The sequence below is a fragment of the Amborella trichopoda genome, chromosome 4, assembly GCF_054954075.1.
Source record: "Amborella trichopoda isolate Santa Cruz 75 chromosome 4, AtrichopodaSantaCruz75HAP2 v2.0, whole genome shotgun sequence".
NCBI lineage: Eukaryota > Viridiplantae > Streptophyta > Magnoliopsida > Amborellales > Amborellaceae > Amborella > Amborella trichopoda.
Window position 1 is genome coordinate 47,483,080 of NC_142339.1, and position 27,907 is coordinate 47,510,986.

At 34.4% G+C, this 27,907-nt stretch overlaps 1 protein-coding gene and 1 long non-coding RNA gene across 12 annotated transcripts; one reads left to right on the top strand and one right to left on the bottom strand.

Moving 5' to 3' along the window:
* Positions 1–411: 411 nt before the first annotated feature.
* LOC148782532 (uncharacterized) lies at positions 412–27,700 on the top strand. Its single transcript, XR_016054596.1, has 4 exons — positions 412–1,144; positions 26,691–26,747; positions 27,056–27,228; positions 27,345–27,700. It is a non-coding gene; the product is annotated as an uncharacterized LOC148782532 (long non-coding RNA).
* On the bottom strand, positions 6,828–18,181 carry LOC18995767 (uncharacterized). Of its 11 annotated transcripts, XR_016054594.1 has the most exons (9): positions 16,843–17,302; positions 13,855–14,013; positions 13,693–13,759; positions 13,511–13,591; positions 13,268–13,386; positions 12,937–13,016; positions 10,655–10,778; positions 7,572–8,319; positions 6,828–7,393 (listed from the first exon to the last, which is right to left on the bottom strand). XR_016054594.1 is itself a non-coding variant. In XM_011625944.3 (8 exons), the coding sequence occupies exons 1-7, from the start codon at positions 16,974–16,976 to the stop codon at positions 7,577–7,579; spliced, it is 1,383 nt and encodes a 460-aa protein (XP_011624246.1). In that variant the 5' UTR covers positions 16,977–17,302; the 3' UTR covers positions 6,828–7,393; positions 7,572–7,576. The 11 variants fall into 11 exon arrangements, 9 of the variants coding, with proteins under 9 accessions (XP_011624246.1, XP_088721511.1, XP_088721509.1 ...); XR_016054595.1 differs by lacking the exon at positions 10,655–10,778 and adding an exon at positions 12,683–12,798 and having other exon boundaries at positions 6,828–8,319; XM_011625944.3 differs by lacking the exon at positions 10,655–10,778.
* Positions 27,701–27,907: the final 207 nt, after the last annotated feature.

Genomic DNA, 27,907 nt, shown 5'->3' on the forward strand with positions numbered 1-27,907 from the left:
TGTAAAATAAAAAATTAATTTTTTTTTTAAAAAAAAAAAAAAAGCATATTGAAGGAAAAAGTTTATATGAGGATGCTACCTTATAATGTAGAACGACATATACCCCTCAAAAATCCATCGGAAAAGGTAGTTTTAATGTTGAAAAACCCTTTGATTGATCATCTCGACATCGAGATGTACGACTATGAAAAATAAAAAGATTTTAAGTCTAAAAAATTGTGCATTTTACAACATATTATCTACACCGTCCATTTTTTAGAATTTCATAAGTTTATAGATCTACTTGATTTTAGCTATTTTTTAAATTTTAAATTTTATAATTAGATATAAAAATAGATTTTGAGATAATCCTAAGAACATTTTACATCAAAATTATACTATGATAAAATTTGAAGGTGCACCTTACCTCTACACCTAAGTGCACCCTTATAAAATAGACCCAAATGGCGATAGAAAAACTTAGTGTGAGCGTGAAATCGTGCTGCTCAGAGGAAGTATAAATCATTGACATTGCATGTCACAATGCAGATTGTCCTATAGAAAAATTAGGATGAGCAGCCTCAAATAAAATAATTTTCTCTCTCAAATTTTGAGGGTTGAAATAAGGTTCCAAAAGAAAAGCAAAACGGTCCCTTCATGATTTATGGCAGAAGTGCTTCACGTAACAAGGTGCAATGTTCCTAGATTTGCATAATCAAAATGGCACACCTCAATGATCAACCCATAACTCTTGAGCCGTATGATCTTATATTTAAAATTTGCATAGTGATAACAAACTTAAAAGCATAAAAGAATTACATTGTGTCTTTGGATAAACATCAACAGGTACGAATGTGATGCCAAAATCACTCCTATAGGTTATTCCCTTTTTCATGCGAAGTATTTTTGTCACATAAAATAACGCTTTTACGGAGGCCCATATAAAGTATTTTTAGAAAGAGAAAACATAAGAAAAAGTGCATAGAAGTTTTGGGAGTTATATATGGGGTTTTTTTCACAAACCCTAGCATTATTATGCCTTTCTATTAGGTCGGATTTGATCGGGATTTCTTTGCCCTGATGGTGTTAGTCGACGAAGACAAAGAAATGTTTCAAATGATAGTAGTATTTGGTAGGAAATATCTACTTGAGATTTATTGTCAAGGTAATCTCTACAAAATCCCGAACTTGTGAATTTTTTTCTTCTATTGATAGTGAATACATCATTATCTTCTTTCTTCTATTGATAGTGAATACATCATTATCTTCTTTCTTCTATTGATTGTGAATATATTATTGGCAAGTCTATTAATAGTGAATACATCATTATCTTCTTTCTTCTATTGATAGTGAATAGATCCTTATCACTTGTCCATGGATATAACCCATTTTGGGTCGTGTGTTTTATATGTTTATTTACGTTGTGATTTGGTCATTTTTCATTTTTACTTGTTTCTATATTTTATCAAAATACCATTTTCCCGTGGGTATAACACATTATGGGTGAACTACCAACGTGTTATATTTTTATTTGTTTGGTTTGGTCATTTTTCATTTTATTTATTCTTATATTTTATTAAATATATTACACATATTATTGTTTTTGAGTATTTTGTTTGGGTGTTGTAAACATTATCATGGGTCAAGTAGAGATTTGGGTAATCCCAATTTTCCAATATCAACCATGTGTTTGATATAATGCCCAATAACCAACACAAATCTGTAAATCTATAGTGTGCTCCTCAATAGCACAAATCTGTAAATCTATAGAGTGCTCCTCAGTGCAAAAGTAACCCATAGATCATTTCCCCTTTGAGAAATTCCGGCTAAGAGGGTCTTAGCTGCCATGGTCTTAAATACAAATGGACTCCAAAACAAGCAAAATGAGTAAAAAATGATTGAAAGAGTGGCAGCAAGTGTCTGCCTTAGATTTCAATGCTAGAATGGCTTCTAGGCCTTGCCGAGTGTGAACTTCAAAATTTTTTAAATATAGCACCCGGCTAGTTTACTTACACTTGCCAAATTATATACAAAACAACAGCATATAAAGTCTTTACAATTACAACTCAATTGAAGGCCAAGGAACTACTCTTGCTTGCACTAACACTTTATCTACCATTCAATTGCAAAATAGTGAGAGAAATTACAATGCATCATTAACTTTCAAAACAATATAAAATACAATAATTACATAGAACCAATTTCGTGGAACATATTCATGTCATGAATTCACACGAAATTGCAATTTCACATACAAAAAAAAAAACACATAGCAGCTAGAGAACTATGAGAAGACAATTAAACCAAATTAACCAAATATTAGCCCAATGAGATTTCATACACCCCATGCCGGATCACTTCGATTGACAGCGCTACGGTGTTCTAGTTTCTCTCACTACCCAAAATTCCTCTCTCTACAAATTTTAGAGGTGTCTTGGTCCCTCTGTCTCTACAAAATTCACTCTCTCTGCAAATTTCAGAGTTCTAGTCTCTCTCACTACCCAATATTCCTCTTAAGTGTCTTGGTCCCTCTCTTTCTACAAATTTCATAGTTCTATTCTCTCTCACTACCCAATTTCCTCTTAGGTGTCTTGGTCCCTCTCTTTCTGCAAATTTGAGAGTTCTAGTCTCTCTCACTACCCAATAGTCCTCTCTCTACAAATTTCAGAGTTCTAGTCTCTCTCACTACCCAATATTCCTCTCTCTACAAATTTCAATTTCAGAGTTCTAGTCTCTCTCACTACCCAATATTCCTCTCTCTACAAATTTAAATTTCAAAGTTCTAGTCTCTCTCACTACCCAATATTCCTCTCTCTACAAATTTTAAAGGTGTCTTGGTCCCTCTCTCTCTACAAATTTCAAAGTTCTAGTCCCCCTCACTACCCAAATTTCCTCTCTCTCTACAGATTTCAAAGGTATTCTAGTCTCCCTCACTGCCCAAAATTCCTCTCTCTCTACAGATTTCAGAGGTGTCTTGGTCCTTCTCCTCTACAAATTTCAGAGGTGTCTTTGTCACAAGGGAGACCTATTAAGTTCACCCTGAGACAAACCACTGTTAAGCCTAATGTCGTGCAATATTATCTTTAACTTTTTTTCTACATTGCTACTAATTTCTTCATGCTCCAAAACTTCCAACAAGATATTGTGACGTTTTTGATGTTTTGAGTTGTGGATTTGTTTATTCTCTACAAGCTCTAGTTGGAGCATATTGGTGAGTTTGTTTTATACTTCCTATTTACTCATCTTGTTATGATTTATGATTAGGGCAAAATATGAAAGGGAGGATGATAGATTGGGCATCTGATTCTAAGTTTTGAAGACTTAGTTGTAGATGTACGCTTAAACTTCTTATGTGATTGAATTATATGCATGTTAAGTCCTTGATTATAAATATATGTTTAAACTTTTTATGTGATTGGATTATATGCATGTTAAGTATTTGATTATATTTTCAAGTAAGGCTCATGGAGAGATTTTGATCCAAAGGTGACTTTGTATTAATCCATAGTAGTAGTCACCGTAAATCAATTTTAATACAAATGAGGGTAAATGATGGCTGATCTAATTGTGAAATGGGGTTGGATTATATTAGTAGTCACTTTAAATCGATTTTAATACAAATGAGAGTAAATGATGGCTGATCTAATTGTGAAATGGGGTTGGATTGAAACTGTAAAAATTGTGCCCATTAATCGATGGGCTCAGTCAGGCCAATATATGATATGCTAGTCGAGGCTTAATGTGGATTGCATTGCATTGCATAGTGGGCTAAGAGATATGAGTGGGGTATGGAACCCAAATGAGAAATAAAGCTCAATTTGGTTTAGTGTTTTGTTATAGTTAGGAAGGATGCCAAATGGGGATCTCATGACCCATATTTATAGAGAAGAATTATGATAACTGTTGGAGTATAGTCATTTATAGATGCTTTTTTTTAAGGGCGGATCAACATGTCATTGACCATTGTAGTCTATGAGGTGAAGAGGTTTCAAATCTAGTCTACCCTTTGCCTCGGATAGCTATCATGATCAAGGTATGGATCTATACCTTACCCTAGAAAGAGAGAGTTAATAATCTCATAAGAAAGTAATTTAGAGAGAGAAATGGGTGGGTTGTGTCCTATAGAAAGGATCTCTATTTCTCTCTCCTTTCATCCTCATATGAGGAGAGAAAAAATATATATTTTTATCCTCTCAACTATCTGTGTGTTCAATGTCATAGTGAAATATTTCCCAAGTACTAAAAATTTCCCTCTAAATATGTTTGAAGGACCTTGGGACATGCGTACCCTTTTGAACCTAATTACAAAACTACCCATACAAAATTTGTGCTTTTATCACCAGAGCACTCATGAGACAGGTAAAAGGAGGGAGGGTAATGTCACCATTAGGGTCCGCATATCGGTGAGGGCCATACGGCCTCTTCACATGTTCCACTATCCTACATAATTTTTTATTTTCCATTTCCTTGTCAAAATGATTTTCTAAAATTGTAAGAATTCCTAAGAATCGTGTTTCAATTGGTTTAATGAAAATCAAGTGTCTCAAACTCAAACAATAATATTAGAGAAGAATTGGTGCCTCATGTTCAAAATTTTTCACCATACTAGGGCACTCCACCCAGCCTTTCCCTACGATCCTCGAATCACATTATCAAACCGATCCAACAGAACACACAACTCATGATAATACAATTAGGGCCAATGCTTACTCCATCAAAGCCAACCAAGAGGCGGAGGGACTACAAAAACAGCATGTTAATTTTAGATGTTCCCCAAGGACAAGTCTAAACCCTTTTGGGCACTTGAACCACAACTCAAATGTGTAAGGCACCTCTTTTTGGTACATGTACACCTCCTCCCCATGAAGGAAGGTGGCTTCCCAAAAGTGCAGCCATGGTGTGCATATTTTATGTAGGTGGTATGCCAAGGATTTCGCCCTTGCCGTCACAAGCCTCCAGTTTACATGAGTGTGTCTTCCTCCTTGTTAACCACCAAATGGCATATGTCCGATCTTGACAAGGGATGACCCTATAACCCTTCCTAAATTGTTAAATCTAGGCTAAAGAGTTTTTACCAGGCCTAGATCGCTCAACCCACGTGAGCTACATGTGTGCAACTAGGCACTCTATATGAGCAAGTTTAAACTTGTCTCACCTTGGATGAGCCTAAGCGACATCTTGATCCATTGAGGACCACACTCCTACGCGAACCAAAACATCTTTTTAATAAGGAGTTTGAGTATAATGGTGTATAGGTCTTTAAACGCCACAGATACATAGTTTAGTGAATTCAAGGATGAGTGCTATTGTAGCAAAAGGGAGGTTGGATGAAACGTGGTGGTTCATTAAGAATTTTCTATTTCAAGTTAAAATCGAGGGGGTCATATTAAAATCGAGGGGGTCTTATGACAAATCTTGTTGGTTTTTGGCAAGGCCAGCTTGTTGAAAGAGAAGGCAATTTCCTGAAAACGTTTCTGTTCAAGAACAGAAAAGAAAGGTGAAGCCAAGAATAAGGCTCACCGAGTTGATGAATCAACAATCAATCATATTGTCGATGAGGTATTAATTGATGAATACGTTCCCATGTACTGCCATGGTTGAATTCATGATAATGGAGCTGTACATCGTAGGTACCCACATAAATTGTTATTTGATGCATATAAGCAATATGAACGTGATTTGACATCAATGAGAAACGACTAAGGAATACAATCATAATGGCCTCAGTTTCATGTTAAGATGTATGATGGGACGGTGTGAATACTTGCAAATATATAACATATATGATTTAAAGAGAGTGAGCAAGTATTGTCAAAGCTATGACATTATGTGCAAGGCATTGTTTGAATGATTTATGCAAAGGATCTCGTAACAAAATATCAAACACTGGTTATACTTCTAGGTATTTGAGAAGATTTCAGCTAAAGCATGTTCGGGGCCGAATGGTCTCAAAAACTCAAAATGAGATAGTTGAAGAAGATGGTGGAGTTTGCATGAGAAGGACAAAGCACAAAGGAAGATGAGCAAGGCATGCTAAGGAATATTGTTTTGCTAGAGAGCATGTTGTGTTGACTAAGTTTTCTAAGCTTTACAGTATAAGAATAGTCAGAAATGACTAACAAAATAAGAGTATGATTTTATATCAAGGTGAAGATTGTTAAGTCACTATATAAAATGACCACCCAAAGGCATTAATCTCATTACTAAATTCGTTTTTGGTTGCTCTAAAAGCCACTTCAAGTAGAGCTTTATAGGCCATTGTGCATAGAGAAACAATAGGTCTTGTGAGGTAGGGCTTTGGTTGAGTTTGAAATTTTTGGGTTTTCGAGGCAAAACCTAGTTATCACTTTGTGCCCTTTATTTGGGTGGTTTCATTAGCATTTTCTATGTGCCCTTTATTTGGGTGGTTTCATTAGCATTTTCTATGTAGGCAGAGTCATGAAGATGGAATCCACAATAGAAATTGATTCAATGATTTTCCTCTGGCAGCGGAAAGGAAATTAGTGGTTCTATCCTAACATGATGTTATCCATGCATTTACCAAATGTGGTAATTCTTTCATGAAAATGGAAATCATCTCTTTTGTGATTGTAGCCCGAAACTACTTATAGTTGTGTGATAATGGTGTTTATGTTGTGGTTTGTAGTGTATCATGTGGTTTTGAGTTTCCACACTTCGATTTTCTTGGTTTCATTTTAAATTTTATTTATATCAAATATTTTCTCAACCGTATGGATACGTTGAAATTGATTTGCTAGTGATAGGCAAGTTGATTTTTAGATAATATATTTCAGATATCATATTTATTGTAATAGGGGACTTACCACAACAAAGGGCATGCAATCAAATTAGTCTCAAGAGTACATTTTCAGATATTATATTTCAGAAATCATATTTGTTGTGATAGGGGATTTACCACAACAAAGGGCAATCAAATTAGTCTTAGATTACACATCTGACTTGTGGTGGGAGATTGATGGACCAAATTGAATGAAGCTCGACGAGCCACAGCATGTCTTGTAAAAATTCCATACGAATATTTTATCCTCACCTTACAACACGTGGACATTAAATCAAATCACAGTGGTTCCCTAGGAACGCATGCCTCCATGTATAGTTGTATATACCACGAAGAGTACAGACAATTGCTCAAGCAAAAGAAGTAATATTCTCTTGGAAAGTTCTTTGCACATCTCAATCTCGATATTTAACCAATCCAAGACCATATCAGACTTTAATAAAAGCAAAACATGTATACTTCTCTTGTAAGTGCCTAGATCATCTCAATCTTCATGTCCATCCAACTCTGCACCAACAAGCAAGATAAGCACCATTCTGTTGAATGTTCTTTAATCATCTCAAAGTCCATGTCCATCCAACTCTATAATCTCATTGTGAAGAGCATTTGAGATTTCTATACAAAACAAAACAAATAGCATTCCCTCGATAGTCAGTAGCTCATATGATTTCCATGTCCATCCAACTCTACACCTTCATTGCAAAGAACATAAGGGACTTCTATACTGACCAAAAAAAGTATTCACAATGTTGTTTCATCATATAAATTTCCATGAGCACATATATAGATATACCTTTTTCAATCCGACCCACTGTCAGAAACTTCAAGAACATCAACCCCAACATCAACAAACTTGTCAGAGGAACACGCCCTTTTCCTTCTAAGAGCTTCCACAATACCAACTTGTGGTGGATCTTTCTCATGCTCTTGCTCCACAAAACTCATTACTGAGGTACCATCAATACCACCACCACAAACTTGATCAACATTTATATCACCTCTAACAGCCACTATTCTTTTTGAATCATGATTATCCAATCCCACACAATTCTCCTTTTGGGCTTCAGTATTTCTCAATAGCCTCTGCTTTCTTCTCCTCTCCATTCTTTTATTAATTAATGGCTCGACACACTCCTCATCCTGTTGTCTCTCATAAGAATACCATCCCATCCATTTACTTATCACTGTGAAGTCCGTTTCGCAGTTTTTTGAGTTTTCCAGCTCTATTTTACAGTCACTCAGTTTCTTCATAGCTGTACAGCTCGGCTCAATTGTCTTCAGTTTCTTCCTAGCTGCAGAGCTTGGCTCAGTTGCTTCATTGACTTTTGACCCATCAGCTGGTGCATAGATGTCACCCTTGTTTGTGCTTTGCAAAGTGCTAGGTTTGGTCAGAACGGGATAGAATTTATCAATGGTATCAAGTTGGGGCCGAATATTTAAGATTTTCTTCTTTCCTTCAGATTTAGCAACAGAATACAGAGCACCCTTGGTAGGTTCATGTGGTGGGCCTTCCATATTAACTGGACGAGGGCGACGCTTGCCTGATAAAGATGCATGAGAAAAAAAAAACATGCTAAGTGTTGGCATCCATTTAAAAGATGGGAAAGAACTTAGAAACACACATTATCTAATGCTCACAAACATTCCAGTCAGGAAAGAGTTGTCAATTCAAATTTCTTCATATTAACTGCTTCTACATGCATAAGCAATTTGTAATCAGGGGCACATATAGCACAAAACGAGTTGATACGACACAATGGCTTCTAAAGAAAACAAAAAACACCAAGAGTTCCACATCTACAGTCAATGTGAAAAAGTTCAGCACCCAGAGAAGAGAAAAAAGAAAAGAAGAAAAATAAAAAACAAAAGCAAGTATGATATATGACTGTCCTAGCAAGTAGATAAGCATCTATGGGAATGCGAACGTCTCTCACTCATAATTAATGAGACACATTCACAAGCTTGTTTTCATGACCACCAATCTAAAAATGTTCCATACTAGAGAAACTAGACGTTAAGTGCATGTGTACTTTGCATTCTGTTCTCTCCTTGTGTTATTTACTCCTTAGCGCAAAATTGCATTGATGACTACATACCTGTAAATGGTATTTTTATATGTCAAAAATTGCACTCTTACTATATATTCTTCAACTCCACTACACTGTTCCCCAATGTGGAGCTTTTCACAACTCAGTAGTGTCAGAGAAACAGAGGCAAAGACCCTACATCCTTTCCCAGTTCCCCCTTACTCTAGTAGGGAAGAACATAGAACATTTGGCAGACCCCCTAAACCATCCCAGTAAAGAAATTGGACTAGCTAACAAACCCCTATCCTAAAAAATCCCAGACCTTCCATTCCTGGCTTTTTTCTCAAGACTCCTCTATACTCCAATTAAGAAATCTGGATTTTCTTTCTGAAAACAGTGTAGTCTGGTTAAATGTTTTGCTTTGAGCATCTCATCCATTTCATCCCAATTGTCTTTCTTCCCCCCACAAATGTTTCTGAAGGCAGATTACAGACCCATGAAAGATGTTTCTAACGATATTATCTATCATAGAGCTGCCATGAAGGGTTGTATTCTAATCTCTCTTTTCATTTAGAAGTATTTGAAAAACCCCCTTCAATTAAATTTTTGAAAAGCATGAAGATCTACCCGTCCCCTATCTTTTTGCTCTCAATATTATGTGATACCCATGGTTGACTTGACAATAGCTAGTTCACAAGGATAAATCTTGTGAAATAATGAATCCAAAATATTTATTAATTTTGTGCAACAAAAATCTGAAGTCCTTCATTGTTAGCCCTATTCTCATAAATCTCAATGAAAAAAATCTGCAAGACATGCCCTATGAAGTAGTTGCATTTTTGTCTCTTTAGGCCTCCTCTACCAATGCAGATTGGTCTCGCTTTTAGTTCAGACTGCTCCCCAATAATTGTTGCCTCGTCCTTCGCCCTAGTCCTATCTCCAAGTTGACAATCAAACAACAAAATGCTTCTACTTCCAATATGAAGGAAAATTTTAATCCATTGCAGCTGAGCTCAATAGTTTTTCTGTTCCTCCTAACATGTACCACGATAATGTTACTGCTACTCCTATATTGCTACTCCATTTCTCCAGTTTCATAGAAAAAACTCTGTTTATTTCATCTGCACAGAGCATCTGTCATGAAGGTCATTTTTGCCATTCGCTTGAAGCATTTATAGTGAGTCTATCAGGTTTTCGGGAGTGCTGGATAATAAGTGCATCTATATTATTACTTATCATTCTATCTCTCTGTCGTATTGTCGTATTCTCTACCGCACGACATAATTGTGTAATACATGAAGGTATCTACACTCTACTGAATACTGAACTGGCTATGTCAGTCAAAGTCAAAACCATTCATTCAATCCCTAGTGACCACCCAGTAATTTTGTTTTCTAATAAAATAGTGGATAGGGTAAAAGAGTCCCATTGAAGAAATTTATACAAGGGTAGCAGTTTCTCATTCAATAATCTTCCTAAAGAAAGGAAAAACCAACAGGGGATTGGGATGAGCACATCCAAAAAGTAAGAGAAAAGGTAACTATGGGGATGTCCCATATATAAGCACATGTATATGCTCACCCCTGTTAGGAAACCACCGTTTTCCCACCAATGAATAAATCAAATAGATATAACAAATGTCAATAAATAAATAATAGAAACTCACACCAGAAGAGATTGATGAATTGGTAGAGAAAAATAGGAAAGGGATAAATAACAAAAACCACATCCATTTTTAAAAATCACAAACTAGAAAAATGACAAGTCATCATATAAGAATGGAGTTAAGAAGCACTTCTTCTCAAGCCAATTCACAGCAAAGCTTGAGGATAAACAGGAAAAAGAATACCTCTCAAAGACTTGGTAGAAGCCCCCTACTGATAAACCCTTTCTCACCACTAAGCAGCAGCAAACACCACTTCTAAAAGACCAAATCTGACTGCCGAAGAACACTTCATCCCCAAGTATTTGTGCTGCGCAGCCCTAGGGTTAGAACGCTAGTCACAGCCCCTAGATAGCAAGGAGAGAGACTAAATTCTCTTCTTCTATTTATACACAAGAAACAAATGAAAACCCCTATTTTAGGGCATGTTTGCAGGAATGCAACTCGTGCATAGCATGACTTTATATGCAAGGCCCACATAATTAGGGCACGGTGATCACCATTTTTAGGCATAAGGGAGAAACTACAGAAAAAGATTGTTTCCTTAATGTTGAGTAAAAAGGTTTGGTGTGGCAAGTTATATGATGCACCAAACCCTGTATTGACAAACCCTTTCTCAACTCTAACCAGCATTAAACACCTCTTCTAAAAGCCCAAATCTGAATGCTGAAGAACACCATAGCACTGCGGATTTGTTCTTCACAGACCTAGATTTAGAACCATTGTTGCAACCCCTAGATAGCAGGGAGAGATGCTATATTCTCTTATTTGATTTATATGCAAGAAGGGTCAAAGAGCCCTCTTTTAGGGCATGTTTGGAATGAGTCATGGATAGTGTGACTTTATATCCTGAGGCCACATAATTAGGCATGGTCATCAGCAATTTTAGGAATAAGGGATAAACCGAGAAACTACAGAAAAGGCGTTTTGCACTCATGTCGAGTAAAAAGTTTGGTGCAGAGAATTTCTTCACACCGAACACAACCTTAGTCAACATGATGTATTCTCCCTCTTATACTTTCTAAAATCATGTGCGTATAAGAAAACAAGTACAAATCACTAAAAACAGTCGGAGGAAAAAATTTCATAAGGCACATCCTCATGAGGATGGAAATCCCATAAGACAGGCATGAAATATACATGGTATTTGAGCTATAAAAATTCCACTTCATTCCCAAGGACCCTAAAAAGGATCCTAAAAGCTAACGACCTCATAGCTATTGTTAACCACATAGAAGCTAAAACTATGACACATCACTTAAAAGAGTAAGTTCTTTAACACTACACCCTGAAACTGAGAGGACAGTGTGGTCTAACAAGTTTACTTATAAGAAGACTTCCTATGCGCCAGAAAGGTGACCAACCTCATGAGGATTGGTTACCTACCACATATAAATTAATAAATGTAAAAAATATTAATTCTAGTTTCATCCCAGTTTACCATCATGGTGAGTGGCTTGTATGACATAAAAAGCGAGAAGAAACTTATGTTTTGTTTCACTTCACTTAAATAAGTGATACATAAATTTAATGGTTTATGACAAAATATTGTAGTGATAAAAATACAAAATCTTTCTGCATGATTGATTTAATAATAAACTATGAACAATTTTCTCAAACAAAAATATAAGTTGAATAAATATTGAGAGTAATAAGACTAGTTAAGTTCCAACAAATCTAATATGAAAAGTAATTGAAGTAAAAAGAGATATGAAAAAATGTCTAAACTAGAAGCTAAAATAAATTTGTCAGCTATCAGACATGGATGAGAAGGAAAAAAAGATCCTACTTTAACCCCCAAAGTTTAGCAGTGTTTTTCTTAAAGGCAGTTAATGAAATACTAGTACGCAAACCGCAAAGTTTTATTCTTATTTAAAACAACATTAAATAAATTATCATGACTTATTAGTGATATTTACAGTTTTATAATAAAAACTATAGAGAGCATTTGGACAAAACAACTGACAAGACAGCCATATTCTAGAAGGCAATTTCAAATTAGAAAAAAGTTCTAGTAGAAGGGTAAATTGGAAATCTGTTTGATCCCATTCATAACTTCAAGGGAAACTTACAGGAAAGTACACAATTTTAGCCACTGATTTGGAGATTTTTATAAATCCTTTGACTAATTCCCAATCCTAATCAGAAGAAATGCCAATCACATTATTTCACCAAATAAGGTGTTGATATAGATATTAGACTTCTAGTTTTGACCTTTAGCAAGTGATATTCCAAGGTACTTGACCAAATCCATCAATGGTGTTCACCCCTCCATTATCAAAATCACAAAAACTACGCATCCATATAAGAAAGAGTGAGTCATTCCCAATCTGCATTTCAAATACTGGCATCAATTTTAAAAAATTAAACAACATTCAAACAATTATAGAACTCATCTTAATTCTTAAAAGGAAAATGAAAAAGTAATGATGCAAGAGCAGGTCAGGAGTATCTGTAACATCACCAACCAGTCCTTGGTTTTGTCTTAATCCCATAGCCAAGAGGCTCAGAGATCTTCTTGTAACTACCAGAGCATGCCTCCTTATGTCTGCAACAAATAAATAAGACAATTCTTTCTTTTAAAGTTACAAGTTTAAAATTACAAGCTCTATGCCTCTTGTAAACTATGAAAGATAACAAGCAAACTATGAAAAATAACAAGCAGGAGGTTATAAACTAGAGCTAGTGCGCTACTATAAAGGAGGGGCACAAAGGGTCGCTTCAGGAAACATGGTTATGAAAAATCTCAAAATGGCCAAGGTTTGTGTAACATAAATATATACAATTTGACTTTCCTACCTGTGCCAATGACAATATGCATTGCCACAAGATCTGTCGTGGGAGACTCTTTCAGTGCAGTCACTAGCCGAAGGCTCCCTATTCATTGCCCTTTTAACCAAATCTCCACAAGATTGGCACTATGAAGTCCAAATGATTTGTCGAGCCATGAATCCGTGTATCAATTGCAACCCCATTCAAAAGAAAGTATCCTAAATCACAAGAACTGATAAAAAAAATAACTAAAAGAAGGAAAGGAGATACCATCCAATGGTGAACTCTGTAACTGTCAACTTCAGCATGAAACGAATGATAGATGGTGATTTTGTAACCACCAACTGGTCTCTACAAGAGGAACCAAATGATGTCATAAACTCAGTTAGTTAAGTTAATAAACCATTACATGAAACTTTAACTCCTCCCCTAAATGCAACAAAGAGACAAACCTGATGATCATCCACTGAGCTTGAATTGATTCCCCTCATCAGTTTCTGGAAGTGAGCGCCATGATCACTGCTTGCACAATACATAATTAAATATAGTGATATCCATGCTATTTGAAACAGTCTTTCAGTAACATATTAAAACATAATTTCCACATTACATACTTATGGTCCTGGTTCTTTGTGTGAAGCCACAAGTATGCGTGAATCATCTCATGCAATAAAGTGTTCTTGAGGTCATCACTTGATCGAAGCTTTAGTAATGGTTCTGAAAGTCGTATTTCACAACCACCCCCTTTTAGAAAGCAACAAACACCTGCACATCTGTTTTAGGAAACCGTGAAAATATGCCAACCATGAACAAAAATGTATCATGTGATGAATATTGATCTAAAATTTCTGAGGCTTTATCTACATTTTTCCCATATAAAAATCATGTTACCTGGAAAAGTCAACCCCCCCTTCTCTCCTCTTTTTTCTTCCATTTCATTTGTGACAATTTCGACACAGCAAAACATGTCGGACACAGCAGACACAGCTTTGAAAGGGACAGGTGGCATTTCTGGTCACATAATTGATAAGATATGCTTGTCTCACGATGAGACATGCAGTTTGCCTCATTAATTTGAATTTTTTTTTCTTTAAAGACAATGAAATTTACATGGTTGGTTTTTGAAGTTGTGATCTCCTAAATTGAAGACAGACCTTTAAGAAAGTCCACTGTACCACTTAGCCATACATTCATTTGTTACATAGTTACCTTTATTTAGTAATAAGATTATTCAAAAAAAACTTGAAAATTGAAAAACAGAAGCAGGTGAAACTCATTTCTGAGATTGAACAAATTAGAAGTTGATGCATAACATTGCTAAACCAAAAAATAGAGTGATCTCTCCCCCCCCACCACCCTCTCTCTCTCTCTCTCACACACACAAACACATATCATTATCTAACATTTTAATGACCAAATAATATATATTCTTCTTAATTATAGAAAAAAAGAATTAGATCCAATTTTATAGTATATATAAGGACTCACAAAAAGCACTTGTTCACAACAAGTTCTGACAATGGTTGGGATCAGGAGCAGTATCGGGAGTAGGATAGGGATCTGGAGCAGGAGATCCTAAAAGGCTAGAAGATCCATATGGTTTGGGAAACCGTTTGTGCAACGTATATGTTAGTGACCGAGGTCCCCAAATGTTAGGGATCTTGCCCCCAACTTAGATAGTATATATACTATCTATATACTATCTAAAGTAGCAATCTCTTTATTTATTGTCAGCAAGCAATGTGATGCAACTATATTAAAATAGTTGCATTGCCAACTTGATACAATTAAAGGAAATCATCAGTTCAATAGCTATCTTGGTCTTTAAGGTGGGGATTGAGATCCCTAACAATAGGGATAGAGATCCCAAAATTCAAAACTCAAGATCCCTTTTTTGGAGTGCTAGAGCAAGATTCTGGTGCAGGATCACTGCCTAGGTTAGGAAATGCCAACAACTATGTTTCTGACTCCGATAGTGTCCATTCAAAGTATAGACAAGATGAAATAAATATTGAACTCTATAATTTACTATTGATAATAATTTTTTTTATAATTGTGCATATTTGCATATATTTTTATAATTTTTTTTAACATTTATATTCATTTATTATTTTATACTTAAAAACTGTAGAGATGTATCGGCCATGTCTCTTGATTTAAGGTCGCCATGTCTGACACTTATGTGTCTAGCACGTTTTGGCGTATCCATGTCTAGGTAACATAGCTAGATAAGCTTACATCTGCCCATCCAACCACAAAATTGAGTCCCCATAGCAGACAGTTGGATGGTTCCAAAAGTGCAATTTTTGCATTATTTCTTTCCTTGAAATGTACTATCCAGGGAATTGTTGTTCTCAACTTGTCATGCAAAGCAAAATTGCATGAGCAGCATTGCACTATTACATTCCCTCAATGCATATAACAGTAGACACTCACATGAAACTGATGGTCTCTTCAAGAAAAAGTTTTCCATATATGCGTAGCATCAATCCCATACAACAAAATATAAGGTACATGTGTAAATGCATCCACATCCATCCTTAAATGCACAAATCTCAAAACATGTGATGTGATTAACCGCTATGGTGTCCCATGTGAGATTGATGCTGGTCATATGTCAAAGTTTTCAGAAAAACCATCAGTTAATCCATTATATCATATAAGAGAACCATGCTTCTCATGAATGTGGGACATATGATGTTTTCCTCAAGGAATGGTGCCAGTTGCGACGCTGATGCTTCTCGTGGAAATGACAATCTTCTTGCACGGAACAATTATCTCTCATGATAGCAATGATCTGTAAGAACATGTGCAGCCAAGTACAAAATTTCATGCACCTGTATCACTCAAAAACAGTTGAAACTAATCCAATTAACTTAATTCTTGTTCATTATTTTTTTAAAGCTCCATGATTTCCATTATAAATAAATTCCCTAATTCAACTAAATCTTGAATTCGTGACAAACGGCATCATTCCCCTAGACTCCACACACAAAAAAACACACATATGCACTCAATGTTAAATTAGTAATACATAGACAATTGATACTTAAAACCATTTTTTTTGTTTACCCATATTCGGAAGGGACAAAAACAGGTTCCTAATTCTCTTGAAGGACCAAATATGCTTCACTTTGGAAAGTCAGGCCAAAAATTAGAGTTCAAACAAATACATGGCCATTTCCATTAGAAGAAAAAAAAGAGAAGAAAGACCCCTTTTACCAAATCATGAATAATCGATTCACTTAGAGATACCTTGATGAACTTCTAAAAATTAATTCAGTAAATAGAAGCCATGGAAAATCCCCAACTAAAGACCTATATACTTGAAGCAAAAAAAAAACATGAATTAACCCATAAAGAACCAATTCTCCATTCACGCAGTGGATTCTTATCAGGTAAATTAAACACCACTGACCTACTAACTAACAAGCAAAACAAGATACAAACATCCATTAAATGAATAAATAATTTCTCTGTCATCCACAGTTCACAGTAGAAATGCCAAAACATTTGATAAGAACTGTGATAGAATAACAGCGAATTAGCACCAAATGATAGAGAGACAAGAGAGAGAGAGAGAGAGAGAGAGAGTTGATTACAGTGTCATGCGCTTAGAGCTCCAAGTTACAGAGCAAGCCCTGAGGCTGTCACCAAAATAGAGTTCATTATAGTAACAGAAGAGAGCATGAATATCAGGATTTGGATCCAAAATATCAGCTTCTTGTAAATCCATGGAATCCAGACAAGAAATTCAGACACAGATAAACCTTCGAGCTTCCATGCTTTCTTTGAAATTTGGGGTTTTTTGGGGCATGGCGGTTTTCTTTTTTTAAGTTAACCCCCGTGAGGGAGACTCGATTCTTTTGTTTTTAAATGGCTAAAACGAGGGCGTTTTGGAGACAGGGATAGGTGGCATTGGCGTCCCCGCCGAGATAAATAATAAATTTTTTGTGTCGAGTCAGACGCAGATAAACCCTCGAGCTTCCATGCCCTCTTTGAAATTTGGGTTTTTTTTAAGCGAATGGCGGTTTTCTTTGTTTAAGTTAACCCGCGTGTGGAGGTTCGATTCTTTGTTTTTTTAAAATGGCTAAAACGACTCAATGAGGCTCCAATGTCTCCATTGCAATAGGAATGTGTCATGTGGGAGTCTTTTGCAGTTAGTATAGTAGGCTCCCAATAATGGGATCTTTTAGTCTTACAGGATATGATTTTTGGTAGAGGAGAAACAAGATTTGTGTAGTTGATCTCAAATAATTGGAATAGAGTTTTGATGATGATGATTGTGAAGAGTGTCTGGTTTTTTTGAAGAAACTCTTTATTCGTTAATTGTATGAATTTACCAATTTTGTTTTTATAGATAAATTATAAATAAAAAAATATAAAAATAAATCACAGGCACTTAAACTATATCCAGTCTTACCATAAATATAAAAGGTTAAAATAGAGAAGATGGTAAAATGGGTTGCTGAGATTAGGGACCAATCTACCGAAAACAGGAATGAGGATTCGAGACCAATCTAAAAAACCATGAACGAGGATTTGGTTGGGTACTTACAATGGTGAAGCTCATGCCACAAAAAGCCCCCGATCTCTTCATCTTTCTCTATCCTCTCTCATATTCAAAGAAAAAGAAATGGAGGAAAAAGGTTCTTCCGAGATTGACTAAAGCTGCCCAAAATGGATTGGCGCTTCTTAGATCCATGCGATTCAGGCTCTATCTTCTTGCTCAACAGGTGCTCACTGAACGAGGACCAATCTACATAATCCACGTTCAAAGGCGCAATTTATAAACAAATGACTGTTTGACTGGAGCTGCAGAAAACATAACAGAGATTCTAAGGAGGACTTATCAACGAATGGTTCAGGAGATGAAAAGAAGTGCAAGCACCCTGACGACTTTTGACAATTCAGCAGCAGGTTTGAAGAAGGCAGAAACTGAATACAAGGGTCACCACTGGCCAATTATCAGATGGGTAAAATCAGGACCGAATCGAGTAATAACAAATTGACATACTCGATCACAGGAATGGACACAACGAATTTGTATCTAGCTCTGATACCATGTGAAGAGTCTTAGGTTTATCTGAAGAGGCTTTGTGTCTGTTAATTATATGAATGTACATACTCGTTTTTTATAGTCAAGTTACAAATGAGAAAATATAAAAATAAATCACATTAAATATGAGAAGGGTAGGTATAATATCCTGTATTTTATAGTAAGTTTGGGTATAGTTTACGTGTGTAATTTATTTCTATATATTTTTATTTATAATTTATCTATAAAAGACAAGTCTGTACATTCATACAATTAATGGACACAAAGTCTCTTAAGAGAAACTTGAGACTCTTCACAAATGAAGATAAGCTCACAATACTTTGTGAAGCTTTCCATGTCTCTTCTCTATTTTTTTATGATCCTATTGATGATCTTGGGAATTAATTTGTCAGTGGCCTCGACTTTTATAAGGTACAACAAACTTCTTGGGTATGCTAAATTTATTGCATAACCTTGTCACTTTGCCATTCTTGAAGTTGGTCTCATTATATGTAACTATCATTTTTGGGACCTCAAATCTATGAAGTATATCGCTCTTTATGAACTGCACTGCATGTTGCCCCTCAATATTCGTGAAGGAAGTGCCTAGAACTCATTTTTAAAACTATTATGTTGCAGTTAGAATTAATTTATGCCCATTAGAGGCCCTAGGGGATCATGTCGATCACATATGTGTGCACCGACGAAAGGTCATATGGGCGGAGTGTAATTGAATGGTATAGATGGTGCATGAATGAGTCCCTATAAACCTTACATTTAGAGCATCTTCTTACGTCTTTTTAGCAATCTTCTGTCATCAAGGTCGAATAGTACCATTTGAAAACATGGCTGTGTGGTGTTTTAAAGAGTAAAATAGAAAATTCTATTGTTTCATTTATTTTTATATCTGAATTCCAATTACAAGTATCACATAATATTGTTGTAAACATAGTCTAGGATCTTTTATTTTACTGCAAAAAAAATATGACTCTATCAAAGATTGAAAAACTAGCTTTAACTATGAATTCTAATACAAATAATGCTCTTGAAATTTGAAATAAACTAAGTAATATTGACTAAAAACAGCCACAAAGACTTGTTTCACTTTTCCAAGGGTTCACTTCTTAGACAAACCCTATTATCTAATTGATGGTGAACTCTATTCGTATTGGCCTTACTGAACTCTCTAAATCAGAAAGTTTACTTTAGGTAATACCTTTTAAATCTAGGATTTTGATAGCATAACCAAAATTAGGTTTTCTTATAAACTTCTATAGGGCATGCCACAAGTGACACCTCCTTTATTCTTTCTAGGGCGGGGAATGCCCTTCTTTTCTCACTTGTGCCACCCCTAGCTTCCCAGAGTGGTGCATGCCACCCTCTAGAGATGAGAGAGAGAGAGAGACAAAGGAACAACCTTGAGCCATCCATCTCATGAATCAGCTTTCATGATTTATGGAGATATCTAGAAATATTATACCCTGAATCTTTGACCCATGTCCACTTATAATCAACTTAAACAACTTAAATAAGGCCAATCAAAACATAATCTTCTAGAATTCCCTTATCTCTCACAAGACTGTGGGAAGTCAAAGTAAAAACTTGATAAACAATTTGATTAATATTTTCAAAATACAAAATATATATATTGCTCCCACAAAATAAAGACATAAAATCTTTTCAAAGATTTCTTACTAAATAAAAAATACTTTTATTTGAAAAATAAAAATTTAGGAAGTGATGGGGGGTGTCCCACTTCCATGTGTGAGGTGTATGGGCCGCACATCCCACAAATGTTGGTGTGACACATATTTGGGGATGGATCCAAAAGCCCCACACGTGTACTTATTAGCCACACCACTATTTGGAATTTTCAAACATGCATGTTTAAGGTTTTTACTGCTGAAAATAATTTTTAAATTAAAAAATATAAAATGCACAGACATTTCTCACAATGAAAAAAAATCTAGAAGTACACTCATACCAATAGATCATGAAAAGCGACTGTTAGGGCACTCCACCTGACCCAATAACTGTGATCCTTGACCATCTTCTCAAACTAACCTAACGAGACCCATGACTCACACTCTTATGAAATGGCTCATGATTAGCTCATCAAACTGGCCAATAAATAGCGAAATCACAATCCTAAGATGTGGATTATTGGTTCCCCCTTAAGAGCAAGTCACACACACATATCATAGTGCAAGGGAAATGCTTTCCACCCACATGTATACATATCCCTTTTAGGTTTGCTTCTCATTATGCAACTATCATGTGTACATGTGTGCAGATGTTTGATGAGGATTTGACTCTCGCTCTCATAGGTCTACATCCACACACAGAAGACCACAAAGCATTCCTAATATACAAACCATCATTAGGCATCTTTCTAACCTTAACAAATGATGGCTTCTTAAAAATCCTATTTAGTAGTGCCATATGCCTAAGGGTAAGGTCTTTGAACAAGATCAGGGCCATAGACCACCTAACTCTTGGTTAGTCAACCAGCGCACACACTCACACTAAAGTGTACACACCATTATAATTTTAATTCACATTGGGTGGTCGAAGTGGAGATGTGCAACTGAAATTTTGTGTGATCGCCGCATACCAATGAGGCTGAAGGACAAGTTCTATATGATAACTGTGAGACCAGCTTTACTCTATGGGTCAGAATGTTGGGCGGACAAAACCAATATACCTATAGAATGAGTATAACGAAGATGAGGATGTTGAGATGGATGAATGACAAGACAAGAAGGGATAGAATTCGAAATGAATCTATTCGAGAGGATTTAGACGTGGCACCAATAGACGATAAAATGAGAGATAGCAGACTTAGGTGGGCTGGCCATGTGTGGTACCGACCAAGTACAACACATGTTAGGAGGTAGGAACTAATTCAAGTGGAAAGACTGAAAAGAAAAATGGGTAGGCCCAAAAGGATGTAGTTGAAAGTAGTCCGAAAAAGTATGGGGACTTATGACATAATTGAGAATATGTCATTTAATAGAGCATAATGGAGAACTATGATTCATGTACCTGAACCCAACTAATTGCAAAAAGGCTAAAATGATGATGATGCTCTCTCTAGGTTTAAAGGCCACATACCCCAACATCCTTGATGCCTAATCTTTTGGGCTACGGTGTCCTCCCTCATTGTGTAGTTCTTTGAGTATTTCATCAATTTCTAGTTGATCTAGGATTTTTTGTAGACTTGTCACCCATTACAACGAAATCTACTATGAATCTTCTTAGGCTAATTTACCTTTTTAATTGCTCCATTTAGGTATTCATTATCTCTTAGTAGAATCAATATACTTATTATTTCTTAGTAGTGTGTAAAATTAGGATAGGTTGGGGTGTACGGGTACAACATGGTCCATAGGGTATTTTTAATTTGGAAAATAGGTTTTTGGTGGGGTGAAGTTTAGGTTTTCAATCTAAGATGGTCTTAGAGTGGGTCTAGGTCAGGTTCCTATGGTTTTTAGGTTTTCTAGTTTTGTAGAATTCCCTAAGCGAGGAAAAGGTTCCTACTTTATAATGTAGAACTACAGATGCCCCTCAAAAATCCATCGAAAAAGGTCGTTTTAATGTTGAAAACTTTGATTGATCATCTCGACATCGGAATGTATGACTATGCAAAATAAAACGATTTTAAGTCTCAGAAATAGTGCATTTTACAACATATTAACTACACCATCCATTTTCAAGATTTTCATATGTTTATAGATCTACTTGATTTTAACCATTTTTTAAATTTAAAATTTTATAATTAGATATAAAAATAGATTTTGAGATAATCCTAAGAACATTTTACTTCAAAATTATATACCATGATAAAATTTGAAGGTGCACCTTACCTCTACACCTACAGATGCATCTATATGCCAACTGCACCCATATATATATATATATATATATATATATATATATATATATATATAGGGAAAGCTTTCTATGCTTCCCCTACAGCATAGAAGTTCTATCCTTCCCCTTATCCAACCGTCCATTCTAAATGGAGGGCTAAGATTGCCCCAATCACAATGTCACGTCTCCACACTATTTTAGCTTTAATTTTTTTAAATAAACTACATTGACACCAAATTTTGGACGTCCAGTCCTCTATTAAACTGGCGCTAGCGAAAAATAAAAAAAAAATATTTTCAGTAAAATAAAATGATCAAACTACCCTTGAAAGATTCAAGGGGTATTTTGGTCATTATATTTTCTTAAAAAATTATTTTTAATATTTTTTATAGGTGCGCCCCAATGAAAAGATGGAACGTACCAAATTTCATATGCACACAATTTTTATAAAAAAAAACTAAAAATAAAACACTTTGACACGTCGGATCTAAGATCAAAATTTGAAGGCTGGATGGTTGGGAGAGGATAGAACTTCTATGTTGTTAGGGAAGCATAGAAACATTTCTCATATATATATATATATATATATATATATATATATATATATATATATATATATATATATATATATATATATATATATATATATATATATATATGTGTGTGTGTGTGTGTGTGTGTGTGTGTGTGTGTGTGTGTGTGTGTGTGTGTGTGTGTGTGTGTGTGTGTGTGTGTGGGTGTATGTGGAAATGCTAGCGGTAGGTCAGTGAGCCTACAACTATATAGGAGCCCATATGACGGACACAATCTCATTTTATATCTTAATTTTAATCTTATTTTATAAATTCAAATCATGTGAAATTTTAGACGTCTGTTTTTCTCATCAAGTCTCACCTAATAAAAATATTAAAAAATTAATTCGTAATATATAAAGTGATCAAAATACACCCAAAAAATTTTGGGGGTATTTCGATCAATTTATTTCTCACGAAATATGTTTTGATATTTTTATTAGATTATCTTATTTTTAAAGAATACATGCTCAAAATTTCAAGTGATTTGAATTTATATAAAAAAATAAAAATAAAATAAGAAATACATTAATGATCATTAGATTTGCCCAAATTGAATCTAGGCCATTGGGGCCATATGTAACTGTAGGCCCACTATATATATATATATATATATATATATATATATATATAGGGGAATGCTAGTGTAGGCCAGTGAGCCTACAACTATATATGAGCTCATCTGATGGACACATTCTCATTTCGTATTTTAATTTTATTTTATTTTATAAATTCATATCATGTGAAATTTTAGGCGTTTATTTTTCTCATCAAGACTCATCTAATAAAAATATTAAAAAAATAATTTGTAAGATATAAAGTGATCAAAATACACCTAAAATGTTTTGGAGGTATTTTGGTCAATTTATTTCTCACGAAATATTGTTTTTATATTTTTGTTGAATTCTCTTATTTTTAAAGAATACATACTCAAATTTTCAAGTGATTTGGATTTATATTAAAATAAAATTAAAATACGAAATACAATCATGATCATTGGATCGGTCTAAAATGAATCTAGGTCATTGGGCCCATATGTAACTGTAGGCCCACTGGCCTATGACATATATATATATATATATATATATATATATATATATATATATATATATATATATATATATATATATATATATATATATGTGTGTGTGTGTGTGTGTGTGTGTGTGTGTGTGTGTGTGTGTGTGTGTGTGTGTGTGTGTGTGTGTGTGTGTGTGTGTGTGTGTGTGTGTGTGTGTGTGTGTTTTGTTAGGCTACACCACTTGGTGGTGTAGACTCTTAAAGTGCTCAATATTTTTTAACATTAAAATATCCGTAAATTGTAATACAAAATTTTTCAAGTAGGGGCATTTTTTGTCATTTAGAAGAGTAGAATATATATTATTATAAGAAAATAGTGGCATTCTATTAGCAGTTAAAAACAATTAATATCTCTTGTGGGTGATATCACACGTCATATCGGTGATGTCTTTGTCTACTGTTGTTAATAAATGCTTTTGTTTCTATTAAGAATTTCTAGTTTACCCTTGATTAATTACTTAAAATACCCCTAAACAAAAAAGTACTATACTATATGATAACTGTATCTAAATATCTAAAATATTGAGTATTTTAAGGGTCTACACCACAAGTGGTGTAGCCTAACAAAACCCTATATACCCTTGTTTTGTATATAGAGATTTTTTTTTATAAGGGTATTTTTTATCATTAAGAGTGGTGTGAGATCATCCACATGGGTATGACATCATCCACGTGGAGCATGAAATGCCACTACTGCGTCCATGTGGATGACATCACACACTATGTGAATAATGATACACCCCTCCAAATGACTAATACTACCCTTACTAAAAAAAATACTCTATGTATAAAACAATGGTATATAGGTATCCACAATTATTGAGTACAATGATAAATTACTTCACACTATGAGCACCTTAACATAATATATATATATATATATATATATATATATATATATATATAACAATGGTATATAGGTATCCAAAATTGTTGAGTACAATGATAAATTACTTCATACTATGAACACCTTAACATAATCCATATATATATATATATATATATATATATATATATATATATATATATATATGTTATAAACAGAGTCATGACACAAAAATGGTATACTTTAATAAAAATAATAGTTCAAAATGAATATAGTTTTCAATCTTTAGCATTAATAGACTCAGGTGCTGATTTGAACTGCATTAACGAAGGACTAGTTCCTACGAAATATTTTGATAAGACAACTCAAATATTAAATACTGCTGATGGAAGCCGAATGATCATTAATTATAAATTATCTAATGTTGCTATCTGCAATAATGGCAATTGTTTTGAATTACCATTCACCATGGTCAAAGGATTAAATCAAGCTGGTATATTAGGAACACCTTTCTTAAATATATTATATCCAGTAAAAATTGATCATACTGGAATTGAATCCAATATTGATGGTCACATAATTAAATTTGAATTTATAGATAAACCAAAGATAAAAGAAATTAACAATGTAAAACAAACAATTGAAAATAAAGAAAATTTCTTATGTCAACTTAAAACAGAAGTAAAATACAAAACTATTGAAGAAAGTTTAGTATTACCCAAAATCATAAATAAAATAAAAGAAATCAGAGTTCAGATTGAACGAGAGATCTGTAGTGAGATTCCTAATGCCTTCTGGAACAGACGAAAACATATAGTTAGCCTCCCATATGAAAGCAGATTTAGAAAAGAACATATTCCTACTAAGACAAGACCTATCCAAATGAATTCTACATTATTAGAATTTTGTAAAAAAGAAATAGCAAAATTATTAAAAAAGAATTTAATTAGAAAAAGCGCTTCTCCCTGGAGTTGTGCTGCTTTTTATGTTGAGAATAATGCTGAAAAGAAAGAGGCGTCCCAAGATTGGTAATCAATTATAAATATTTAAATAAAGCCTTAAAATGGATAAGATATCCCCTACCTAACAAAAAGGATTTGTTAGATCGACTAATTAATGCGTGCATCTTTTTTAAGTTCGATCTTAAATCAGGTTACTGGCAAATACAAATAGATGAGAAAGATAGATATAAAACGGCCTTTAATGTCCCCTTTGGATAGCGTCTACAATTTTAGTTTTATCTTTATCTTTTATTTCTAATTGGGTTGTCCTTGATTTCTAATTGGGCTAATTTATTTACTAATTGCTGTATTAATTCAATATTTTCTCCTTTTTCTTTGACAGTAAATCTGTCTTTATTGATTTGTGGAGGTGGTTTAAACAGGACTGCCTGTTTTTCTCTTCTATTTTTTCTTGTGGTTTTCGAATTATATTTTCTATTCTTGTGGTTTGTTGACCTATTGTTTTTAAATATAAATTAGTATAATTATTTTGTTCTATCATATGGGGCAATAGGTCTATTTTATGGATAAAAATTAGATGAAGCCATTTTATATGGGGTTGCTCGAGTTTCTGATACTACCTTAGTATCTGTTTTGTCTTTAGAAGATCCTTTTATTTGAAGGCTTTTCTCTGGAGGGTGTATACTTTGAATAGGATCTCCCTCTATTGTGGTTAAAGTTTGATAGTGTTTTTTTAGAGTATTAATGTTGATAAATTTTGGAATTTCAACTCCTCTATTTATAAGGATTGGTTTTAACCAATCAAAGAAACCTACGGTATATTTATTTATTTTTAAAAATCTATTATAATTTCTATGTATTTTTTCTATTAATTCCTGTGGAAAAGTATTTAAATACCAATTTTTTATATTTGTGTTTTCAACAGAGAGATAGTCATTTTTTATATATTCTAGATCTACCTTTTGTTTCTTTTGAATAGTTAATACTTGAAAATCTATTTCAGAGTCCACGTCCTCATTGTAAGAAGTACTTGTATTTATTGATTTATATTCTGGTTTTATAATATTATTTCTAGTTCTAACTACACCTTGTATTTCAGGTTCAGAATATATTGAAGATGTCGATTTCCTGGGAGAAATGGCTATTCTTTGAGAAGGTCTGATAAAGTTATCATCTATAATATTTATTCTAGATTTTCGTTCACTGTTGAATTGGATTTCTATTTCTCCATCAAGATGTTCTATTATGGTTTCTGGATTTTTATTAGTAGGGATTTTATTTGTGTGAATATCTGTTTGTATAGTCCATTCTTTAGGCATTGTAATTTGAGACCATTGGATGGTTTTTGGAACCATTGTATTTGATTTTTCTGAATTTGTTTGGAAAAATGTTGTATATCCTTTAGTATCTTATATAGCTGAGAAGAGAATCTTCCTTTTTCTCGCACGGCTGTCTTTAATACAGGTGGACGATTCGATCGCTTGTCGGTGGAGCTAGTGGGAGACCGAAGATAGTGGAGAGCAGAAAGAAAGTGGCTTTTCAAGATTCTTTGAATTATTGATTGGTTTCAGCTTAGCAGTAATAGCTGGCTGACGAGGGCTTGTCTTGTCGTGTAGCGTCGACAAGATTGGACATATGTCGGTGGCGGCACCTTTATTAGATTCTGCTTACTTTTTGTACAATAACTCTTTTAACTTTTGTACAGGTGGTAGATTCTTTTGTACAGTGATATGACTTGATATGACTTTTACAGGTGGCTTTTTTACTGCTGGGAGATTCTTTGGATCTTCGGGTCATGGCTTTTGGCTAAAGGCTTCCGGGTCTTCACACTCAGTCTGAGACTCAGAAGCTTCTTCTTCGAAAATTTGGATGAGTTGTTTTTCTAACTCTTCTCTGGTTGCCTTGGGATTTTTCTTCCGCATTTGTCGAATATACTCAGCAAAATGATTTGGATTTTCAGTAGTATATTACTCAGAGGATGGGGATGGACCTGGAATTCTCTTTAATTTTATTGACTCAGGTTCCAAGTTTTTTGTCTCAAAAACATTCCACCATTTCACAAATATTATTTTCCCTAACTTGGGAATGTATTCAAAATTATTATTAGTATTCTCAGAAATTCCATATTCCCATTTTATAATCTATGGAATCTGATAGAGTGCCATGAAATATAAATGAAAATATGTATAGCGTTACTGCTTTCATCTTTGCTATCATACTCAGCAAATTTAACCTGGGATAATTGCAGAGATTGTGCCAGGATTTGTGATTTAGATCCCCTATGAGGAACCAGTATCGAAACCAACTTGGGAATAA